Source organism: Pocillopora damicornis, chromosome 1, assembly GCF_964200805.1.
Source record: "Pocillopora damicornis chromosome 1, jaPocDami1.2, whole genome shotgun sequence".
Classification (NCBI taxonomy): domain Eukaryota; kingdom Metazoa; phylum Cnidaria; class Anthozoa; order Scleractinia; family Pocilloporidae; genus Pocillopora; species Pocillopora damicornis.
In genome coordinates, this window is record NC_142670.1 from 36,556,005 (window position 1) to 36,577,563 (window position 21,559).

At 39.2% G+C, this 21,559-nt stretch overlaps 3 protein-coding genes across 4 annotated transcripts in view; 1 reads left to right on the plus strand and 2 right to left on the minus strand.

Annotated features, from left to right (window-relative positions):
• The window catches only part of LOC149053594 (melatonin receptor type 1A-like), a 44,954-nt gene extending 38,294 nt beyond the window's left edge, over positions 1–6,660 (plus strand). Inside the window, exon 2 of the mRNA XM_089203288.1 lies at positions 4,543–6,660. Coding sequence (XP_089059414.1) covers positions 4,569–5,675 — 1,107 coding nt within the window. The 5' untranslated portion in view covers positions 4,543–4,568 and the 3' untranslated portion in view covers positions 5,676–6,660. The remainder of the gene's footprint in view (positions 1–4,542) is intronic.
• Positions 247–2,688, minus strand: LOC149053598 (mRNA-capping enzyme-like). The gene is made up of 5 exons (XM_089203314.1): positions 2,582–2,688; positions 1,762–1,842; positions 1,148–1,231; positions 756–824; positions 247–454 (listed from the first exon to the last, which is right to left on the minus strand). The coding sequence occupies exons 2-5, from the start codon at positions 1,804–1,806 to the stop codon at positions 380–382; spliced, it is 273 nt and encodes a 90-aa protein (XP_089059440.1). The 5' UTR covers positions 1,807–1,842; positions 2,582–2,688; the 3' UTR covers positions 247–379.
• Positions 6,661–8,555: 1,895 nt separating the features above from the next.
• On the minus strand, positions 8,556–21,549 carry LOC113669738 (mRNA-capping enzyme). 2 transcript variants are annotated; one of them, XM_089203261.1, is made up of 18 exons: positions 21,347–21,549; positions 20,730–20,839; positions 19,691–19,794; positions 19,512–19,600; positions 17,607–17,682; positions 17,158–17,188; positions 16,513–16,731; positions 16,274–16,374; positions 15,841–15,942; positions 15,004–15,139; positions 14,452–14,523; positions 13,893–13,973; positions 13,325–13,408; positions 12,933–13,001; positions 12,531–12,631; positions 11,866–11,932; positions 11,341–11,470; positions 8,556–10,976 (listed from the first exon to the last, which is right to left on the minus strand). In XM_089203261.1, the coding sequence occupies exons 1-18, from the start codon at positions 21,399–21,401 to the stop codon at positions 10,849–10,851; spliced, it is 1,755 nt and encodes a 584-aa protein (XP_089059387.1). In that variant the 5' UTR covers positions 21,402–21,549; the 3' UTR covers positions 8,556–10,848. The 2 variants fall into 2 exon arrangements, with proteins under 2 accessions (XP_089059387.1, XP_089059395.1); XM_089203269.1 differs by lacking the exon at positions 11,866–11,932 and having other exon boundaries at positions 21,347–21,544.
• Positions 21,550–21,559: the final 10 nt, after the last annotated feature.

A 21,559-nucleotide genomic window follows, 5' to 3' on the forward strand; every position in this document is an offset into this window, starting at 1 on the left:
ATCACCTCTGAATCACACGTTAAAGTCACGAGAATAAAGAAAATGGTCACCGACTAAAGCAGCCTTTGATTGTAAAACAAATTCTCCTTGTCAGCACCTTAAGTAACGTATAGAGAAGAGTATGGAGAATATTTACACTGATTTCAAGGTGTAAAGGGTTAAAAGAAATTTATCAAAAATTCGTTTTCCACTTTTTATCGAGCGAAATGGGGATGGAGCTGACGTTTGTGAATTAACATGCAAGAAAGTTTCAAATCAAGTGTTTCTTTGCCTTTAGGCCGCCATTTAACAGAACGGCCTGGTTAGAGCAGTATTGGTTTTGTATCAGTGCAGGTCAAACTTTTAACAAACATACCCTTCTTGTCGAACAGTTCTTATATTAAGAACGAAGTCCACGGAGTTTAGCATGTGGTTTCCATTTCAATAACTCAGAGCTCTGTCCGGCCTCATACGGCTGAAACAGAAAGCAATGGCAAGATTTTCGAAGAAATTCATTTCAATAGTGTAAGCAATCCGGAAATACCTTAGTTTTTCTATTCTACGCTTTAAAATTGGTCTAAATAGCTAACGCCCGCTTTCAACCAGTCAGATAGTGATCTAAATCCAATCCCATCTTTATCACTCATGTTTTCCCGCGTCTACAGCGGCAACGTTCAGTCTCTTTCGTACCCAGACCTCTTGATTCGGACGAGTTAACCAAAGAGGCGTCGCGGCTTCCTTCCATCAAATATTTTTCACTATTTAAGTTAACTCACCTCCTCGGCGGGGTTGAAGATCAGTCCATCATTCTCGTGGCTAAGTTTAGGACTCCAGTTTTCTAACACCTACGAACAAAAAGGTAAAACCAGCATAAGAATGCGAAGGTGCAACTCTAAATCTCTCCTTCCGTTCGATGCTAATTGCTTTCAGAAGAAGCGAAATGATGACGTTAAGAGTAATCTGTTATACTCTCTCAAGAGTTTTGCGAGTTAGAGAGGCAGGATCCTCTCAGATTCACTCTCAGTTGTGACGAAGAATGACTACAGAACGACACAATACTGAGGAAGTAGAGTGTGAAGTGACCACTTAGAAGAAGGAATTTTTTTCAACAACAATAAAAATTAAATTTGTTCATTTCTATGTTGACTGTAGACTCGAAAAGACCTACCCACTCTGCTTTCTCTACTGGAAAGAACTTTTTTGCTCTGATGCTAAACGGCTCCTTTGACTTGTCCAAGAGTCCTTGTTGAGCCTGCAATAATACAAAATAATAAAATAATACTAATAATAACAATACAATAATACAATACAAAACGCATTGCATGTTTGCCTGTTGGCAAAATCAGTTCGGTGATCTGACGGGAAATAACGAGGCAACAATAAAATTGGACAAAGGAAAAGAGAAATTGGAGGTAATACTTTTCTGTTCTCGGGTAAGGAAATGTTGAAGATACAGACTGATAGACGGACAGAGAAAAAGAGAGACAGAGAGGCAGATGAGAAGAAAGACAGATAGACAGACAGACAGACAGACAGACAGACAGACCGACAGTCAGATAAACTTGGCCTCGTCGATGCGTCGATTCGCTCAGACGAAGGGCGAAACGCTCGAAACGTCAGGTTTAGAATCTCTTTACGGTGGCCAATTCACATTATCAGCCCAATTGATAAAGCCAAATTATTTTGCAACACCCCCCCACCGACGCAGCACCGCAGTTTTTGTTTTAGAAAGTTTCCCCTCTTTATTCAGACAGACTGGCTGATAAATACGTAAGTACTTACGGCTTGGTTTCGAGCCATTTCTATTTCTTTTTCGATACAAATCATTCTGATGTCATGACTTTGTTTTCCGACTTCTTGCCCCTACAAACACAAGAGTCATAAACTGATTTACAAACAATCCACAGTAAGGGGCATATTTCGTAAGAATAGAGAAAGAATGTGTTAGAAAACAGAAAGAAGGACGTGAGGAAAGAGTTAGTTCTTCGACGGGTACGATTTCATGCTTCCCAGATAACGGTTAACTGCGGCTACCAAATGAGTCGTATAGCCATATTTTAGGAGCAAGTAATAAACAACCCTGTTAGTTGTACTTACATGACAATTGGGCCCCCACAGGTAAACTTCAACAAAAGCAAATATAGAGTGCAGAGTCTTACTTCGATGAGTCCAGAACTGTGTCTAACAACTAAGCTACACAGCCTCGATTTGGGAAGGAGGTACATACAACCCAATGACTGCGACCTCTGAATGAGGTCTGAGTACTTCATAACCATTCGAATGGGCCAATCATAAAAGAATCGTTTTAACTGATTAACCAATTACAGAAAGATAAGCAGATAATTTTATGTTAACAACGGAGTTGAAAACGTAAATTAGCCACCGTAAAGAGTGAAGAAGCTGACGTTTCGAGCGTTAGCCCCTCGTCAATCGCTCAGACGAAGGGCTAACGCTCGAAACGTCATCTTTTTTACTCTTTACGGAGACTAATTTACATTTCAACTCAGTTGTTAACACTAAATTACCAGTTATACTCTCCCACCGACGCAGCACCACAGTTTCTTTAGAAGCTTACCCCCTTTACACAGAAAGATGAACTTACTTGGAATCTGACGATATCGTAGGCCAGATATCGAGGGTGAACCTTTTCATTTTCCTTGTCGAGAACCAACTCCCATAAAATAGAACATAAAAATTCAAAATTTTTGTTTCAGAGACTGCTGGGCGAGCAGAATCGATTACGAGTTTAGAGTAATACCACTAAGCGTCGCTGATGTCAAGGTAGGCACCTGAAATGTACATCCAAGGTCTCGCATTTCAGGAGATAAAAACAGGAATTGTTTTTGCATGTTCTAATAAGTCAGGCTGATGTTGTAAGTGTTGTGATCCCACGTCTTTCCGCCCGTTATTGTTAAAAAGAAAGCAAAATTACTGGCAAATTATTAGGCACGCAGCAATGAAAGATGACAGACGGAAAGACAGCTCATTCGAAACCTTTTTCAGCCGCCTGTCAAGAAACTGCCATTTAGTGCAATAATTAGAAATGGAAGTCAAATAAGTTTTCAGTGGGTGACGAATAAAATTTACTCGATCTCCCCATAACGCTCTGTAGAATTCTAATGATCCTCCTAATTTTTTTTTAGTCTTCCTTTTATACTAGGGACCTTAAGCAAACCACAAAGGCGACGGCGACGGCAACGAGGGCATGGAAAAACAAAAGATCTAATTGGCAGAACAATTGCTCAGCACGTGCGTTTTAAGCTTTGTGCATTTCTTAGCCTTTCCCTGCAAAACAACAACATGAAATCACCACAATTTGCGTCGTCTGCGAACCGAAACCGCGACGGAAAATTATTTAAATTTTCATTTGGAACTCAACGCTTCTTTTGTACGTTATGCTGAAGTTGAGGTGTGGCGCCGTATGAGACAGTAAACACCTGCAGCCATTTTTTAAAGTCTACTTAAAGGAAGAAATTCATTTTTTGATCGATGTCTTCTTTGGCGTTGCCGTCCTGACTGCTTAAGGTCCCTATTATGTTGGCGACAACTGATACCCCTCTGTTCCCCCCTGAAAACCGTATGACCACCCCCCCCCCAAATCCTCCAACCCTCCCACCTCCCCCCCCCCGTGACGATAATTAAAGATTGGTCCCTTGAGTGCATGCATGTTGGCATGTTGGTCGCCGATTGGTCTATTAGAGATTAACACTTTACACCTTCTAGTACTACTTTATTTATTTGTTAATTTCTTTGTAGGAAGGGGGTAGGGCGGAATTACAGTTTAAAGCTACCAGATGTCAGTTTGGCATGAAACTAAATAAACGTTTTCGTTAATTGACGACGTGAGGCAGCTGATTGACTGATAAGCTGGGAATAAATTAACTTGTGCAATGACTTCTAATTTTAAATATTCTTTTCAAGGTTTCCAGAAGGCAACGTTTTGTTCGTTGAACATAAAACCGCTTTGCTGTTATATTTAAACAACCTTGAGGATCGAAAAATATCATCGAGAATACCATCTGGCCTCAAGGGTAAGTGCAACATTAAAGCTAGTTTGTTGGTAAAGTAGCACTGTGCACACAACAAAATAATTGCATTTAAAGCTGGCTATCTCTCGGTTGAATGTGGCTGTACAAACTAAAACACCACCTTGTCTTGTGTCGTACTCACCAATATAATACTGAAATCGCTCTGACAAAGGGCTAACGCTCGACACGTCAGCTTTTTTACCCTTTACGGTGGCTAATTTACGTTTTCAACCCAGTTGTTAACACTAAATTACCCGCTAATACTGAAAGCTTTTAGATGATGTTCAAAACGGAATCTGTTGAAAAAACAAAAGTGCTTTTAGGGTGAAACTAGTTAGGCCGCTCTCTAAAACAATTTTTTCGAAAATTAGTTAAGATGATAAAAAACTCTCCAATATTTTATTAATAATTCATCAATGCTCTGAACAGCAACATCCGGGTGCTGCATTGACCAAACAAACAGGAGAAAGTTGCTTTCACAATCGAACTAAATTTACATAAAAAAGAATCAAATGGGTTTTGTCTTAAATTGTAGGTTCTCTAAGAAAACTCTCTGTCATCATGAATGCGACATTAACTGCAATTTCAGTCTTTGCTGAACAGTTAAGAAACCGACCAACGAACATTCAAGTCACAGAATCGTTTTTCTTGTTGCTGATCAACTTAGTCTCCTTCTTTGGGAACCTACTGCTCGGGATAGTGGTCATTAAAAACCCGACTCTTCGCCGAACGGTTCCTAGTATGTACATCATAACTCTGGCCCTTTCAGACTTTTTGAACTCTTGTCTGGGAATCCCATTTTCAATTGCTTCTCTAATTGTTGGAAGATGGCCGTTCAATGACTTCGTCTGTCAGCTGCAAGGATTCTGGATTCTTCTCTTGTCAGCGGTGTCATTACAAACTTTGGCCGTCACTGCTGTAAACAGATGTTTCCGAGTGGTCCGCTCCCGTACCTTGCATCAGAAACTCTTTAACAAGAAGACAACAAAACTGACAATCGCTGTTCTATGGATCCTGGCTCTGTTTGCTCCTCTTCCATATGTTGCTGCTGGTCATAAATTTTTCTTTCACACTGGAAAAGTTTTCTGTGCGCACGATTTTGAAAGTTTGCATAGAGGGTATGGAGCTTATTTGGTAGTATTTTACGTAGCCATTCCTTTGATAATCATCGTGGTTTGTTGCACCAAAGTATTTATAACGGTTCGGAAGCATAACCTAACCTTCCGTTCAAGACTTCGCTCCGTCAGACATGAAGCAGCAAATTTATCCCAAAACAGCCGCTTATCAGTGGATGAATTAAACGTTACATATATTCTCTTAGCCATTGTTGTAGGTTTTCTCACTTGCTGGATCCCTGTTTTAGTAATAGATCTCATCGACTTTGTGAACGCAGAGTGGAAACTTAAAAGACAAGTGTATGTAAGTTATACTTGTTTCGGTTGGGCCAGTACTGCACTTAACCCCATCATATATGGCATCATGAATCGTTCCTTCCGCGCAGAGTGCCTGAGAATATTCACGCCCTTGAAGATGTGGACACTGAAAAGAAATATCGTTGGCGAAGATAATAATGGCAAAGACAGAGTAAAAACCAACATGCCAAGTCGCACTTGCACAAAAAGAAAATTCAGCCAAGAGTTTGAAATGGACGAAAGGAAACCTGAATAGATGTCAGAAAGATTGTCATTGTAAGAATTCTCGAGCATTTTGACCCATGGAGATTTGCGCATGATTAATTAACGTGACACTAGAACTGATGGTCGCTTTGGAATATCTCTTCCGGTGAGCCAGCCTGCCCACTCCTCCTTAGGGGCGTATGAGTTCAAAGTAAGGAAAAAAAAAAAGTGGCCTCAGGTCGGAGCCACCATCTTGAAAACCAGGAGATCCCTAAGGACAAATTTCCACTGGAACAATTCAACGTTAGTATGTATTAGTTCATGCCTATCTTCAGAACTTTGCCTTTTCAAAATGATTTAAGTCCATGGAAATGCAATATTGAGGGAAGTATGAAAATATCATGTTGCATTTCATTGTGGGCATCTAAAAGAACTTTCCAGAGTAAACAGTTAACCTCTTAAAATAAAAAAGTTTAAAAAATCACGTTATATAAAATTTGATTTGCCTCAGCAGAGATTGAATCGAAATGTGAAGTTTTGCGTTATATATTTTCATCATGACCGTCAATTTTAGCACGTTAATGTGTAGATGCTGTTATGAGTAATTGTTGTTGTAAATATAGGCAAGAAATCTCCAGACTGCTTAGTCGTGCTGACATGTGTATCATAGAACTTTCTAGAACATTTTATCAAGTCACGCAGTTATGACGTAATTCTACCAAAATAGTTCTTTTGTAAGCTTCTGGAATGTTCCAGAAAACTTTGTGAATGTATATAAGGACTCGATTATGTAGTAGTAGTAGTTGCTGTTGTCGGGAGTGACCGACTGTTTTGTAAGCTAGACAGTGAGAGAGAGCAACAGTGGAAGATTGGTAATTTCAAGAAACGTTGGAGGAAACTGCGAGTTTAGGTCAAAGGTGAACTAAGATATAGACCGTAGAGGGCTAAAGTAGGTTTATCGAGCGGCCTTTAGGAGTCGCTCCTCATTAAGAAAATCACTCGTTGTTTAATAAAGTATTCGAGTTTTTAGGATTAAAGTGTTTTTCTGTCGGTTAGGTTACACCGTAACAATGCACTTGAAGTATAACGTTCGGCCAAACGAGGCCATTGGTCAGTCTGTGACTTGAGTTCACAAATTCTTAACCACAGGCTTTACCATAGTTTCTCAGATGTCTTTCAGATATCTCGGTGAGGCTCTATTCTTCGATTTAGCAGAAACAATAATTTTGCCTATGAAGCGGTGGTCACATACACACACACACACATATATCTGAGTGGATTCACCAAAACGTACCCAAGATCACAACAAACTCAAGGTCCTTTCCCAAGCATCCACCTTTAAAGACCCTGATGACTAAATGCTCAATATGGTTGTTAAAACTCAAGTGCCTATTTAAATAGGCACTTGAATTTTCGGTTTTCAGATTCCGTCAAAGGATAAGATTACATTCCCCTCCCGCCTTATCCTTCGGTATGAGCCATAAATTTCATATTCAGTTTTGCTCATATTCAGGAAAAGGTTTTGATCGTTTTTCGGCTAGTAGTTAACCCCATTGAGATCCTTATCTACCTCACTAGCTAAGCTGCCGCAAGACATGAACCTCACAGTGAGTAATGGGAGACCGTCAAAAACAACAACAAACTGAAGAGACCTTCCCTAAGATGTCTACTTTTATCCAAAAAGCGAACCACCTTGACTGATAAGTCCAAAACCTTTCCTTCCCGCCCTTAAACTGTTGATATGGAGGCACTTGCAGCCCAGCCTTGAATCGGCCAGTTGCTGAGCTGCATGCACTTGCTAGCCTTAACTTTTAGGTGATGCCCGCCTTAAAGCGAAAACCTAGCCGTCAGTAGGGCCCCTCTAAAATCCGATACTTTTGCTCCTCAACCTCCCTCCAGCTATTAAGTCTTAGCTCACAGAATGAACAGTGGTAGGGCATGACCCTGACGGCTAGTCAGGCAAAACAATGCGTTTTCAAGATATAAGCAAAGAAGCCTCATTTAACCTACGGACACACTGCAATGGGCTGAGGAGTCCAAACCTTATCCTCCCTACCCCTGAGCTTTGGACACACAGCTACCAGTGACCCATTCCCCAATGGGCCAGTTCCGGAGCTGCGTCCTGGTGTCGGCCTTGACAGTAAACCCCTTCATTTTCATTGGTCAGGCTAGTGTGAAAGTGGGCGATGTTCACCTTCAAGCGAAAACCTTACCCGAAGCTTTCTACATCCCCTCCTAAGCCTGCTTCTTGGGCCTTTCAACTACCCCCAACCACAGGGTGTTCACCCACCACTAGAGCTGTAGCAGGGTATGAACCTGAATGTAAATTTTGCAACACAGCGGGCATGTTTTTGCAAATCCAAGTGACGTGAGCACTCTCTAATTCCTAAAAAGGCTTCATTTTCTAACTGGGAGTGTTTTCCGTTCGCACCAGAACCAAAGGCGGGTGTGTTTCAAATTTGTCTCTCCTAAGCAATATTTGCGAAAAGCTGCACGTATGCTGGATTTCGTGTAGATCAGTGTGGATGGTTAACCTAATTGTGAATTTGAGAGCAATTTTTGCAGTAATGAACGCTACTTAAGCAGTCGTGAAAATTAGGCTTAAACTGAAAAAATTCAGGCCTGAACGGGATTTGAACCCACGACCTCTGTGATACTAGTGCAGCGCTCTACCAACTGAGCTAACAAACCGACTGGGAGCTGGTCATTATGTTGGTTAGTAATAGACTCGTTCGTAAGTAACCTTATTGAAGAAGAAAAGAAGTGTTTTCAAATCACCCTCTGTAAAATAGACGGGGCGCATTTTTTCAGCTGACAGTTTTCTTTCTTCTCTTTCTTTAATTTTTTTTCTTTTGAGCGAAGCCTAAGCTTAAGACATCACTACTTCAGTATAGTTTATAGGATTATTCCTTTCTATTTCAAATCCATACTTAAACCCAAGACATACATTTTATTTGGATGGGTAGCTTTTCCGCTCCACAATCAATCAAAACAAAGAGTTGTTAATTACAGTATTTTGACAAATGCTTTCTATATTTTAAAATCACCACTTCCTTATGAGTAGCAATTAAATATCGATTTGAAATAAGTCCTTGTGGCGGTACACAATGCCAGAGATTTCTTTGGACAACGGCTAAAAAGGAAGGTTGGTATGACATGTTCACACCCTAGTTGCCACCAGTACAGTTGATTGACCTATTTCAAAATGGCGGGCATGATCATTTACCGATGAACTAATGACCAACAGTGATGTACATACACGCCAGCCGAATCCAGTTATCTGTCGTTAGCATTTGTCGCTAGTGTTCTATCTAATATGTAACTGATATAATTGGCTACGCTTTCCCTATCTAATTAATAAATTGATTCTATGTTGCCGCGAGTCTGCTCTGTGATACCTGTTCCACGCTTCTAGTTGGTAAAACAGAACGAAATAATAACCAGAGCGAATACTAGCAACAGAGCAAAAACGTGAGAGGTTTGGGTCGGGTCGCGTACAAAACACCTCTCATCACGCGACCCAACCCAATCCTCTCTCGTTTTTTCACTCCACCTCTGCTACCGCGCTTCGTTTGAAATGCAGTATAACTGATGTTCTTACCACATTTAGACGCCTTCTGTGCTCTTTTAATGTACAGATGCATGGCAACATGGAGTCTATTTGTTAAATATAGAGCGAGAGCGTAAACGGTCATAAATGTTACTATATAATAAAGAAAAATTCATGGTGACGTCTCCTACATGTCTGTCCTCTAGCAGACCATAAGTAAAAGTCCATAATAATGCATCAAGCATTCAGCTTGTATAATCCTTGATTGATAATGAGTACAGCATCTTTGCCCTTTGATCTTACTTGTCTTGCTGTTTACCCTTAATTTCCCATGAGTGTCCAAGACAGAATTTCTCCTTACAATATCAACACAGTATCAACCAGACAAGTGATGAGAATGGTGATACTAAATTCCCTGAACTAACATTTCAAGAATTGTATGGTTGACAGTAAGGACAATTATGAATTTGAACTGGGAGTTGAAGAGTTAAAAAATTGGTCAAATTCATCTCGTTTTACATCAACAAAGAGGATGAAAATATCATCGAATTCAAGTTTCAAACTTTATGCTAGCGGGACCATTGAAGTAATCAGTTTTTCAAACTGGAAAATACTTCATGCGAAATACTAGTTTACATAGAATAAAACTATTTACAGTTGTTTATTACTTTCTTTCCTTTTCTTTTTCTTCAAGTACAAACCTATCCCGTAACTCTCGAGTAGTCACTTTTGCTAACCTTCTATAACAATTTCAAATCCACAAGACTGAAGAAATCAGTACCTTCTGGTTAAACGAAGAGGTGCCCGACTTAAAATTCTGGTTATGGAAAAAAAATTTAAAACCATACAAAAAAATCAACATTGATAAAAGAAAACCACATCTGCTACAGGTCACTACTAATTAAGGTAAAAAAAGCCAAAGTACTTTTTTCGGCCATCAGATTTGGGTGGTACTTAAAATATGCATAACTCTTCCAATGTCTCTTACATAAAGAGGCTTAATCATTCAATCTTCTTTACCATAAAACCTCGTTTCCAGGGCCTATCTTCTATCCATTTCCTGGAGTAAGAGAGACAGTGGGGGGAAGGACTGGTGAACCTGGAAACGAGGTTGCTTCACATTTTAACACTCAGGGAAGTTGTGCGAAAAGAGGCACTGTTGGTGATCGATACATCAAGAAAAAAATCAGTGACATTATATGAGATAAAGCTGTAAAAGGCCTCTGAACCTCAAAATCATAAGAACTAAATAACTGAAATTTAGCAAGCGCTGAAAACGCAAAACATTGGAAGGATTGCACTTACGTCAGGTATTTTCTAGAGAAGCCTTCTGATAACAGAATGAAAATGAATATAAAACAAGAAGTGCTTTATGCTATAAAATCTGTACAAATGCGAAATAACAGCAGTCGGTGTTTGTGTCACGTCGTAAACCCAGTCGGCACTATTCTGTTCCTCACGACGACGTCATCGGATTACGGCGGAGCATCCGAGCATGGTTCTCGCCTTCACGATAGCAAATCAAAGAGTGATGGAGGCACCAGACATAGGAAGACTCTATACGACTGATATAAGACTTTATCCAAATGTGCGCGGTTACCATTCTCTAAGAAGAGCTTCAACTGACGCAAGGCGGCTTCTACTGCTTCTAAGGCCATTCTGGTGAGTCTGTGATCTAAACTGCGGCATGACTCGTGGATGGAGCGTTGGGGTCTCTGTGTCTAACTGAGTGGTAACGATGTTTCTCTATAACTTCCAGAAGCCATTTCTTTGTCACAGGTTGTTTAATGCTTTTGCATACGCCTGAAATTAAGCCGGGAAATAAAAAAATCCTTCATTCCATTTTTATTTCACTTGTGAACTCCTAAGATCTAATAATTAATTCTCTTTACTCACAGTTACACATTTTCTCGTAAGTCAGTTTAGAGAATTTAACACTCCAAGAGAAACGCTGTTCTATTCTTATCAATTGATTGCTGATAAGTTACATTTTGATCACCACTGAGACTTTAAGGTTTAGGAAAAAAAAAATAACTTCATAAATGAAAGCATTCAAAAGGTAAGAAAGAGTTGGAGCGAGCGCTCTGTTTTATTTTTCTCTCCAAAACATGCAGCTTAGAACTGAAATAAAATCACAAAACAACCAAAACACATCACGCCTCCTTACTCATAGCTGTCTTGTAACCATTTGGGAAACTTTTATCTTCCCTGACTCTGAGAAATTTCCACTGGTTGTTCTTGGCATCCCAAGTGCATTCCACCACTTTCTTGTCGAGGCTTTTGAGTTCTTTCGTAACCTGAGGGGAAAAAATTAAGAAAGGCAATGCATACGGAACAGAGGGGCTATTTGATTGTGACGGTTCGCTCCCATTCGAAATTCTAAAAGAGGGCAATTTTCAATTGAATGTCAAAAGTAATCTGTGGTTTCATTGGTTTGATTTACTTTGTTCAGTGATTGGTCCAGAAAAACTCGCGTCAATCTCTCAACCAATCAGATACAAAACTAAAACCAACCACGACTTGGTCGCCCGCGTTTTCCCGCGCTTTAGGCAGTTTGCTTGTTTCTGTTTTGAGTTCTCGTCGGCTCTTCAGGGTTATGTATTTTCCTTTCATTTGATTGGCCTTCGTAATTAATTTGGTTTTGGTTTTGGTCTTACAACAGTCAATCGAAAAGGGCTCTATCTGCACAAACCTTGATTTGGGCAAATGGTCGATCAAAACCACCGACCATGAGAGCACCAACTGATTGAGGAATGCACCTTAAGGAGAAGAGGAAAGATTAGGATCAATATCAGTATCTGGGCAACTGCCCACCTACTCCTCCCCTAACTCAATAACGGTCAATTGATAGCAAGTAAAGGTTAATGTTGGATTAGGGGAGGGGTAGGTGGGCAGTTGCCCAGATACTGATATTGATCTAAAGATTATTCATTTAACACAATTACTCATCGCTTAACCCTTCGACCCCTGAGAGTGATTAGTATCTACTTTCTCCTTACAATATCACCTCTGAATCACACGTTAAGGTCATGAGAATAAAGAAAATGGTCGCCGAATAAAGCAGCCTTTGATTATAAAACAAATTCTCCTTGTCAGCACCTTAAGTAACGTATAGAGAAGAGTATGGAGAATATTTACACTGATTTCAAGGTGTAAAGGGTTAAAAGAAATTTATCAAAAATTCGTTTTCCACTTTTTATCGAACGAAATGGGGATGGAGCTGACGTTTGTGAATTAACATGCAAGAAAGTTTCAAATCAAGTGTTTCTTTGCCTTTAGGCCGCCATTTAACAGAACGGCCTGGTTAGAGCAGTATTGGTTTTGTATCAGTGCAGGTCAAACTTTTAACAAACATACCCTTCTTGTCGAACAGTTCTTATATTAAGAACGAAGTCCACGGAGTTTAGCGTGTGTGGTTTCCATTTCAATAACTCAGAGCTCTGTCCGGCCTCATACGGCTGAAACAGAAAGCGATGGCAAGATTTTCGAAGAAATTCATTTCAATAGTGTAAGCAATCCGGAAATACCTTAGTTTTTCTATTCTACGCTTTAAAATTGGTCTAAATAGCTAACGCCCGCTTTCAACCAGTCAGATAGTGATCTAAATCCAATCGCATCTTTATCACTCACGTTTTCCCGCGTCTACAGCCGCAACCTTCAGTCTCTTTCGTACCCAGACCTTTTGATTCGGACGAGTTAACCAAAGAGGCGTCGCGGCTTCCTTCCATCAAATATTTTTCACTATTTAAGTTAACTCACCTCCTCGGCGGGGTTGAAGATCAGTCCATCATTCTCGTGGCTAAGTTTAGGACTCCAGTTTTCTAACACCTACGAACAAAAAGGTAAAACCAGCATAAGAATGCGAAGGTGCAACTCTAAATCTCTCCTTCCATTCGATGCTAATTGCTTTCAGAAGAAGCGAAATGATGACGTTAAGAGCAATCTGTTATACTCTCTCAAGAGTTTTGCGAAGTAGAGAGGTAAGATCCTCTCAGATTCACCCTCAGTTGTGACGAAGACTGACTACAGAAGGACACAATACTGAGGAAGTAGAGTGTGAAGTAACCACTTAGAAGAAGGAATTTTTTTCAACAAAAATAAAAATTAAATTTGTTCATTTCTATGTTGACTGTAGACTCGAAAAGACCTACCCACTCTGCTTTCTCTACTGGAAAGAACTTTTTCGCTCTGATGCTAAACGGCTCCTTTGACTTGTCCAAGAGTCCTTGTTGAGCCTGCAATAAAGAGTAATGAAACGTTACAAAACGCATTGCATGTTTGCCTATTGGCAAAATCAGTTCGGTGATCTGACGGGAAATAACGAGGCAACAATAAAATTGGACAAAGGAAAAGAGAAATTGGAGGTAATGCTTTTCTGTTCTCGGGTAAGGAAATGTTAAAGATACAGACTGATAGACGGACAGAGAAAAAGAGAGACAGATAGACAGATGAGTAGAAAGACAGAGAGAGACAGATAGACCGAAAGTCAGATAAAGTTGGCCTTGTCGAAGCGTCGATTCGCTCAGACGAAGGGCGAAACGCTCTAAACGTCAGGTTTAGAATCTCTTTACGGTGACCAATTCACATTATCAACCCAATTGATAAAGCCAAATTATTTTACAACACCCCCCACCGACGCAGCACCGAAGTTTTTTTTTTTTTTTTGAAAGTTTCCCTCTTTATTCAGACAGACTGACTGATAAATACGTAAGTACTTACAGCTTGGTTTCGAGCCATTTCTATTTCTTTTTCAATACAAATCATTCTGATGTCGTGGCTTTGTTTTCCGACTTCTTGCCCCTACAAACACAAGAGTCATAAACTGATTTACAAACAATCCACAGTAAGGGGCATTTTTCGTAAGAATAGAGAAAGAATGTGTTAGAAAACAGAAAGAAGGACGTGAGGAAAGAGTTAGTTCTTCGAAGGGTACGATTTCATACTTCCCAGATAACGGTTAGTTGCGGCTACCAAATGAATCGTATAGCCATATTTTAGGAGCAAGTAAGAAACAACCCTGTTAATTGTACTTACATGACAATTGGGCCCCCACAGGTAAACTTCAACAAAAGCAAATACAGAGTGCATAGTCTTACTTCGATGAGTCCAGAACTGTGTCTAACAACTAAGCTACACAGCCTCGATTTGAGAAGGAGGTACATACAACCCAATGACTGCGACCTCTGTGTGAGGTTTGAGTACTTCATAGGCATTCGAATGGGCCAATGATAAAAGAACCGTTTTCACTGATTAACCAACTACATAACGATGAACTTACTTGGAATCTGACGATATCGTAGGCCAGATATCGAGGGTGAACCTTTTCATTTTCCTTGTCAAGAACCATCTCCTATAAAATAGAACATAAAAACTCAAAATTTTCGTTTCAGAGACTGCTTTGCAATCGTAAGAAAAATCTCAGACGATGCGGGTACCACTATTGGCCCACCGCACTGGACTTCGCCTATATATCGGAAAATTTCCACTCGCTAGTGAAATAAATTCTTGCGATTTGGTAGAACTGTCTAGGACCGAGCGAGTAGAATCGGTAACGAATTTAGAGTAATACCACTTTGCATCGCTGACGTCAAGATTTGAAAATGCTTGGAAATTTTGCCACTTTTTTTCAATCCGAGTCAATCTTTTCCATCCTTGACCTTCCTGGTCACATCTTGGTCTATTCTTCCCATATAATTTTTTTTCTTTCTAACCCAACTGATATTTTTCCTTTCCTCTCCTAACTTTGTGCGCCATAGGAAAACGACTAAAAACAACAACGAAACGTTCGCAGTGAAGCTTAAGTTAAGTATGTAATGCTGCGTTCTCTTACCCCATCAATCAGAGTGTCAAAAATATGCTCTCTAAGGTTTTTACGCTGAGGGAAATGGAACTGTGGTGCAGCAAACACATTATTGTCTCTGTCTATTAAGTATATTTCTCTTTCTTTTAAAATCAGCATCATGTATCTGAAAAGAAAAGAATAAATGGAGCGACTGATTAGTAGACTGACTGGGCCTGTGGAAAGCCTGCAGTGCACTTGAAGCGTTTTATTAGGGCGAGTTAACGAATGTTATCTGACCGGCCATGTTTGATTCATAGTTAGAGTCGACAGTTGGGGGAGGGGGGGGGGGGGCACGGAAATGCGCGATTTCTACTGCTCCACCCACTCCCCCCTCCTTCCTTTAGACCGTCGCTCACTTTTTCGGCACAAATGTCTTTATCTCAGCAACCCTCTGCTGCTCCAAAAATCAAAGATGGCAGGAATAATTTTCACCGAGAAAATACTGAGCTTTCGGCGTTTACTGAAAGTCTCGAGTGCTCTGCAGGCTAGCGGATGATGAACAGACAGTTGAGCATAGTGAATGGCCAGAGGTTAAGTCAAGATAGAGGCTTTTATGGCTCAGAACACTGGACGTTAACATATTTTCCGCAGAACAGACTAATTTTTTGGCGTCTTTCAGGTCATCGGCGTTGAACGCGAGAAGAGCGCTCGGAACGAGGCACACGGCGCGCGGGTCTCACTTATCACGCTTGATTCAACTCGCCTGAAACACGCAAAAATTAACATAGAAAAAAAATCATGTCTTGCAAGAAGTATAAGAAATCCGAACTGGTGAACTTGCAGTTCCTTTAGGACGAATCTAAACAGGCTTTCAATAATAATCACCTCACGCCATCTGCTTTCCAACTGACTCTGTAAGGTTTTTCGTGAAGTAATTTAATATTCTGGACATCCATGGACACTGGTTGACTTCCTGGGAATCCCCCACTAAAATAAAGGGAACAAACAAAAAAAAATGCAAGAACTGTTTAAGCATCGAGCATTCATTTGTCTCTTGCTCAACAAATAAAACGCTTCAAATCCGAGCTTATAAGAAAGTTAATTTTTTTTATACGACCACAAGAACAGTTTCACCCTTTTCAAATTAACATCAGCGTGCATAATTTCTATACTATGTATTTCCCACAGTACTGACAAGGAGAATTTGTTTAACAGTTATAAACTCTTTCATTCGACCTTACAGCTATCATCTCTTTTATCATCAATTTTAGCAAAATTCTTCTCTGCATGTTTTCCCTCAGTTTTTAATATTTCTCACCTTTCCCAAGCGCACATTTTTTCACATATCTCTTGGATATCTTCTCTTCTGGGTGAATTCACAACCTCAATCCCCTCAACCTCATCCATAAATTTTGCTTCCTATAAACACAAATCATGGAGTTACTTTGTTAAACTACATTATTCTGTAGTAATTCCCCATAATATTTTAGCAACAACAACAATAACGACTGTGATGATGATGATGACAAAGAGACAAGACTTCAAAGAAAAATTGACCTTCAATCTTGGATCCCTTCGCATCTTTTTTCTCCTCCCATCAGAGTGACTTCCATCTTCCACAGTCCTCCCATTTTCCTCCTCATTGTCACTAAGTCCTTCCTCCTCGTCATAACACCAATCAGGAAGCTCAGGTGCAGCGATGGATTCATTTGAGTCACCGTACCGCTTAACTAAGTCTTGCAAATAGTGTGCTTTGTAAATTCCTGGAGGGCGACACTGCACAAATTAATGAAAGAAGAACAAACAAAAAAATAAGATTATTGATGCCAATTTCAATATTTTTTTTATCATGTATCATCTGCTACAGTCCTTCAGCAAAATCTGTTAAGGAAATCTATATTAAACCCATACAAAAAAAAACTAGTATCAATTTTAACTCTAAAAGCTTATTTTCCCCCTTCCCTTAATGTAATGTTGCTTGAAATCTTATGCAATTAAATGTAAAACACCTAACCAACAGAAAGAATGCAGCACTGATTGACAGGAGAGGGGTGGGTAGGGGAATGTCTTGTCTTGAAATGGGCAAGCACAAATTGACATGATGGTTGAAAAACTATCTCAAGAGCTTTGCCCAAGATTTGAACTTTTAATTACTAGTAAAATATTTATTAGTTGATTTAATTACTGAATTCAACCACAGACCTGCGCAAAACAGTGAATAGCTGCCTCAATACTGTGAAAACACAGAAAAAAATATGTAGTTAGCCCAAAGTATTAAACCTTTAACTCACAGAAGTGATTAACATGTAACTACTCACTACACTGTCTATGCATCATCCAGCAAAAAAGTAATAAGAATACTCAAACTTATCAAATAGAGGTTGTTATCTTGATCTGATGCCAAATTCTCCTAACTAATTTAAAAGAATATGTGTAACAGCAAGAGGGGAGAAAAAACAATCAGATCTTGGGAGTTTAAGGGTTGAAATCGCATTGACTACATGTACCCATAGATTTAGGTGATTGGTCTGGTGGAAACTCTCAGTCCCACGACTGACCATGGAATAAATCAATGACATGAATAACGAAATGTTTAAAGAAGCTTTATCAAACCAATCTGGTGTCAGAAAATATTTTTATGGCTCAATTACCTCCAGTCATCTTTTTCTACAAGATATGCAATGATTAAGAAGCCAGTTCTGTTGAAGCCATGAGTACAGTGAACACCTACAGAAGGAAAAATAGATGCAGAAAATGTGAAATTTTAATGAGATAATTTGGTAAATTATAAACTGAATTGATAACATAAATTGGCCACCTTAAAAAGTTAATAATAATAATAATAATAATAATAATGTTTATTTCTTATATTGCGCAGTCTAACATGCGATAATATGATCTAGTGCGCATTACAACACTAAAATCCACCCAACCCAACCCAGGGGAGGACATCCATCACACAGTAATCTCGTGCGTGGGAAATTAACGTCTCCTACCCCAAACCCTGCAGGAGACGGGACCTCCGGCTTAACGTCTTATCCGAGAAGACGAAGCAAGGTGAGTGAAGCGACTTGCTTAAGGCCACAACGTAGTGCCCCATCCAGGACTCGAACCCGGGCCGTCCGACCCAGAGTCCAGCGCTCTGACCACTGGGCCACTCACGCCTCATGCCTCAAGTTTTATAGCTGACATTTAAAGCACTAGCCCTTAGTCAGAGGGAATGACAAGGAACTTACTCTGACAAAGGGCAAATGCTGGAAATGTCAGCTTTGAAACTCTTTCCGTGGCCAATTTATATTATCAACTCAGTTCACAATTTTACCAAATTACCTTGTGTACTTCCCCACTGACAGTTTCATTAGAAACTTACCCCCTTTAGTATATGTGGAGTTTTAGGTGAGTCTGAACATGGGTTGTGTGGGTCATTCTACTGGAGCTTATGAATCTGTTTTTTTTTTCACAGTTACGTATATGGCTAGCTAGGTTGACAATAGTTCTTTTTTCTGATTTAGCAACAGCTAAAGATCGAGCAAATCAACTGCTACTGTTCATTATTCCATAAATACACTAAGTAATGTAACATGTGCGAGTAACATAGTGACCTTTTTTTCCAATATGTACATTTTCTGTCGTCAACTTGTCAAAAGTTCTCCCTTTTACACAACAGTGTAACACATAGGAAACTTTTTGCATTGTGAAAAAGAGACATGTCAGATGTGCATTGTTAATACACCCAAGTATTTGTGTATGTGCAGATGAAATTTGAGTTTGTGGGGTATTTGATAGCAGTACTGTTTATAGCTAGTTCCTTCTGGTACAAAGCCAGTCCATTCAGGTTATATCTAACCACTTTTCCATCAAAAAACATTTTGCATATATTTTGACAATTAATTATCCCTTTATTCAACAAGTTTTACTTTTTAATCATTTATTTGACTAGCTGGGCTTCACACACATTATAGTATGATCTAAGCAACAGAAAAACACCATAATCCTACAAATTCAACCATTTTATTAAACAGCGAGTAACATTCTTAGCAAGGAGTAACTCCTACAAGTAGTAAAATACTTATCATTAATAAACTTAATTAAGCCCACCACAGTCTATATCCTAACTAACCACTAACACAATCTCACTGCTGTCTCCAAAGTTCCTTGAAATAAGTGATCTTCTGCAGAAACTCTCTCTCTGTAGAGCTTTCAAAACAGTCATCGCTCCAACAACAACAACTCCTACTACTACTATAAAAGCTAGTCTTTAAATATATTCACAATGAGTTCTGAAACATTCCAGAAGCTTACATAAGAGCTATTTTAGAAGTATTATGTATTAAGTGCATGACTAGATGAAATGTTCTGGAAAGTTCTATGATATGCATGTCAGCATAACTATGCAGTCTGGAGATTTCTAGAAGCTCATAATTACAAAAACAATTACTCATAACAATAATGGTAAAGGAAAAGGTTAAATCTAGCTATTGCCTGCTCTGGGAGTTGGAAAACCGTGAATGAGATAATCATTAACTGAGCACTAAAGAACAAAATGATCCACAAACCTATTAATTCCCCAGGGTTTTGATCAAAGTAACGATCACACATTCTAATAAATAAAGCAACTTGCTCTTTTGAGGGCGTCTCCCTATGCCTACAAAGTAATCAACACATATTACATGCAAGTAGATAACATTCTAAAAATCAAGTGAATCAATTTCAACAAACAAAAGATGGAACAAACCCTTTCAACTGCATCTTGATATGTTTGATTCCTGTCCGTTCCACAACTGTTTTGTCATAAAAACGATTTGTGTTTGTCAAGTCAATGATCAATCCTAACCTCATCTGGAGAAAAAAAAAAAGAAAAATCTTATGGAATTGTTTGGGTTTATGAACATTACAGAGTTTATGCATGATATTTACAGCAATGGCAAACGGCAAAATGAACTCTTTATTTCCACCTTTTCTCTAGTCCTCAAATAAACTCTAAAGAGAGCTAGAAAAAAAATTCTCACATATCATCAGTTTGATGTATTAAAGGCTAAGAGAAGACAACAGGAAGTTCAATTTTGGCTATCTGCAGTTTGATGTAAATTCATTCCCAACTTTTATATTTGATAAATATTTATCAAGTTATCAAGATGCTGAAATACTTAACCCTATAACTCCCGAGATCTGATTGTTAATTCTCCTCTGTAGCTGCTACACATTTCCTTTTAAATTAGTTATGAGAACGTGGTGCTAGATCAAGATAGTAGCTTCTACCTGATAAGTTTGAATATTCTTATTACCCGTTTGCTGAAGAATGTATGAATATTGTAGAGAGACATTTTGTGTTAATCACTTCTGGGAGTTAAAGGGTTATAAACAGATCTTCAACCACCTTATTTAGATCATTTGATATCATAACTTCTGATTTACTTAGCCTCATAAATACTAGAGTTGAGGGATGCAAGGGGAGGGTGGGAGGGAGTGGAATGGGTAAGGGAGATGGAAGAGAAAGTAGCATTCATATAGACATAAAATGGGACAGAGGTGCAGTAACAGAGATGTTTAGTAACTGTCAATTACCAGTGTCTTGCAACAGAGAATAGTCATAGCAAAATGTGGTAAATGTGTACAACATAAAATGAAGGGGTGGCAAGAGCTCTTTGTGCCCTGATACTCTTACCCCCCCTTCCCCCCCCCCCTTCCTCTACCATCACCCTGTTCCCTGACCTTCCCAACCAACATAGTAAATATCTATCTTGTTGATAACAAGAAAATTCACGTGCACAAACCTGTAGGGACTGCAGATAGGCAAACAACATAGGCAGCTGAAATCTATTTGCCTCTGGAATTTCGTCATCATAGCGCGGCCCCAGTGGTGTTTTAAAGGCAAGAAACTTTTCTGCAAACAAAAGTTCGTCCAAGTGACAATTTTTAAAAGTTTTATCGTAACAAGTTTTTATAAAAATCATCGATGTTGTGTGCATGCATAAGTATATGGGTATAAATTCTCAGTTTCGACCGGAAACGAAACAATCAATTGACGTGTAAATTTGCGAACTCAAAAGAAGAAACTCTTCTTAGATTCCTGTATGTCACCAGGTGCATTTAATAAAATCATTATTTCAGGGAAGGCCTTGAATTGTCAGCTTAAATTATGCAAAGGAAAGCAGAATCGCAACAATTGTATTATCATTGTTAGTAAAAGTGAGGAAGTTCACATTCATGTAATCTACTTTGTAAAATGATTCCTTTCTTGAACTGTCACCTTCTTAGTTACTACTTAAGTTCGTAACGCTAACCCATGACATCCTCCAATCGAAGATCCTAGTTCCAATTAGTAGAAACCTTAAATCTGTACAGATAACAAGGTTGCCGAACCAGAGCGAGTTCGATTAGTCCAACAAACCTGCGATAATCTGACTTTTTCGGGGACAATTCAGCCATCTCTGTGGAACAGACATTATTGTGAATGGCCCTTACAAGACAAACCCCTTTACATAGAGATTTTAATAGATCATGATTCAACTATCTCTGTCTTCCGGAACACATTCCCTATTTCAATCTGTACGCACAACGGCAACCATGTTTGTTTTAGCCTCGTTGTGATGCAAAATATCCT

Bases quoted from the DNA above. Each gene is read 5' to 3' on its own strand.
- LOC149053598 (XM_089203314.1), bottom strand. From the start codon at position 1,806: ATGATTTGTATCGAAAAAGAAATAGAAATGGCTCGAAACCAAGCC. The intron at 1,232-1,761 runs GTAAGTACTTAC...GTATTATTGCAG, and splicing joins AAATGGCTCGAAACCAAGCC to GCTCAACAAGGACTCTTGGA. The intron at 825-1,147 runs GTAGGTCTTTTC...TTTTGTTCGTAG, and splicing joins CAGTAGAGAAAGCAGAGTGG to GTGTTAGAAAACTGGAGTCC.
- LOC113669738 (XM_089203261.1), bottom strand. From the start codon at position 21,401: ATGTCTGTTCCACAGAGATGGCTGAATTGTCCCCGAAAAAGTCAGATT. The intron at 20,840-21,346 runs GTTTGTTGGACT...TTTTGTTTGCAG, and splicing joins AAAAAGTCAGATTATCGCAG to AAAAGTTTCTTGCCTTTAAA. The intron at 15,943-16,273 runs GTGAGAAATATT...CCTTTATTTTAG, and splicing joins AAAATGTGCGCTTGGGAAAG to TGGGGGATTCCCAGGAAGTC.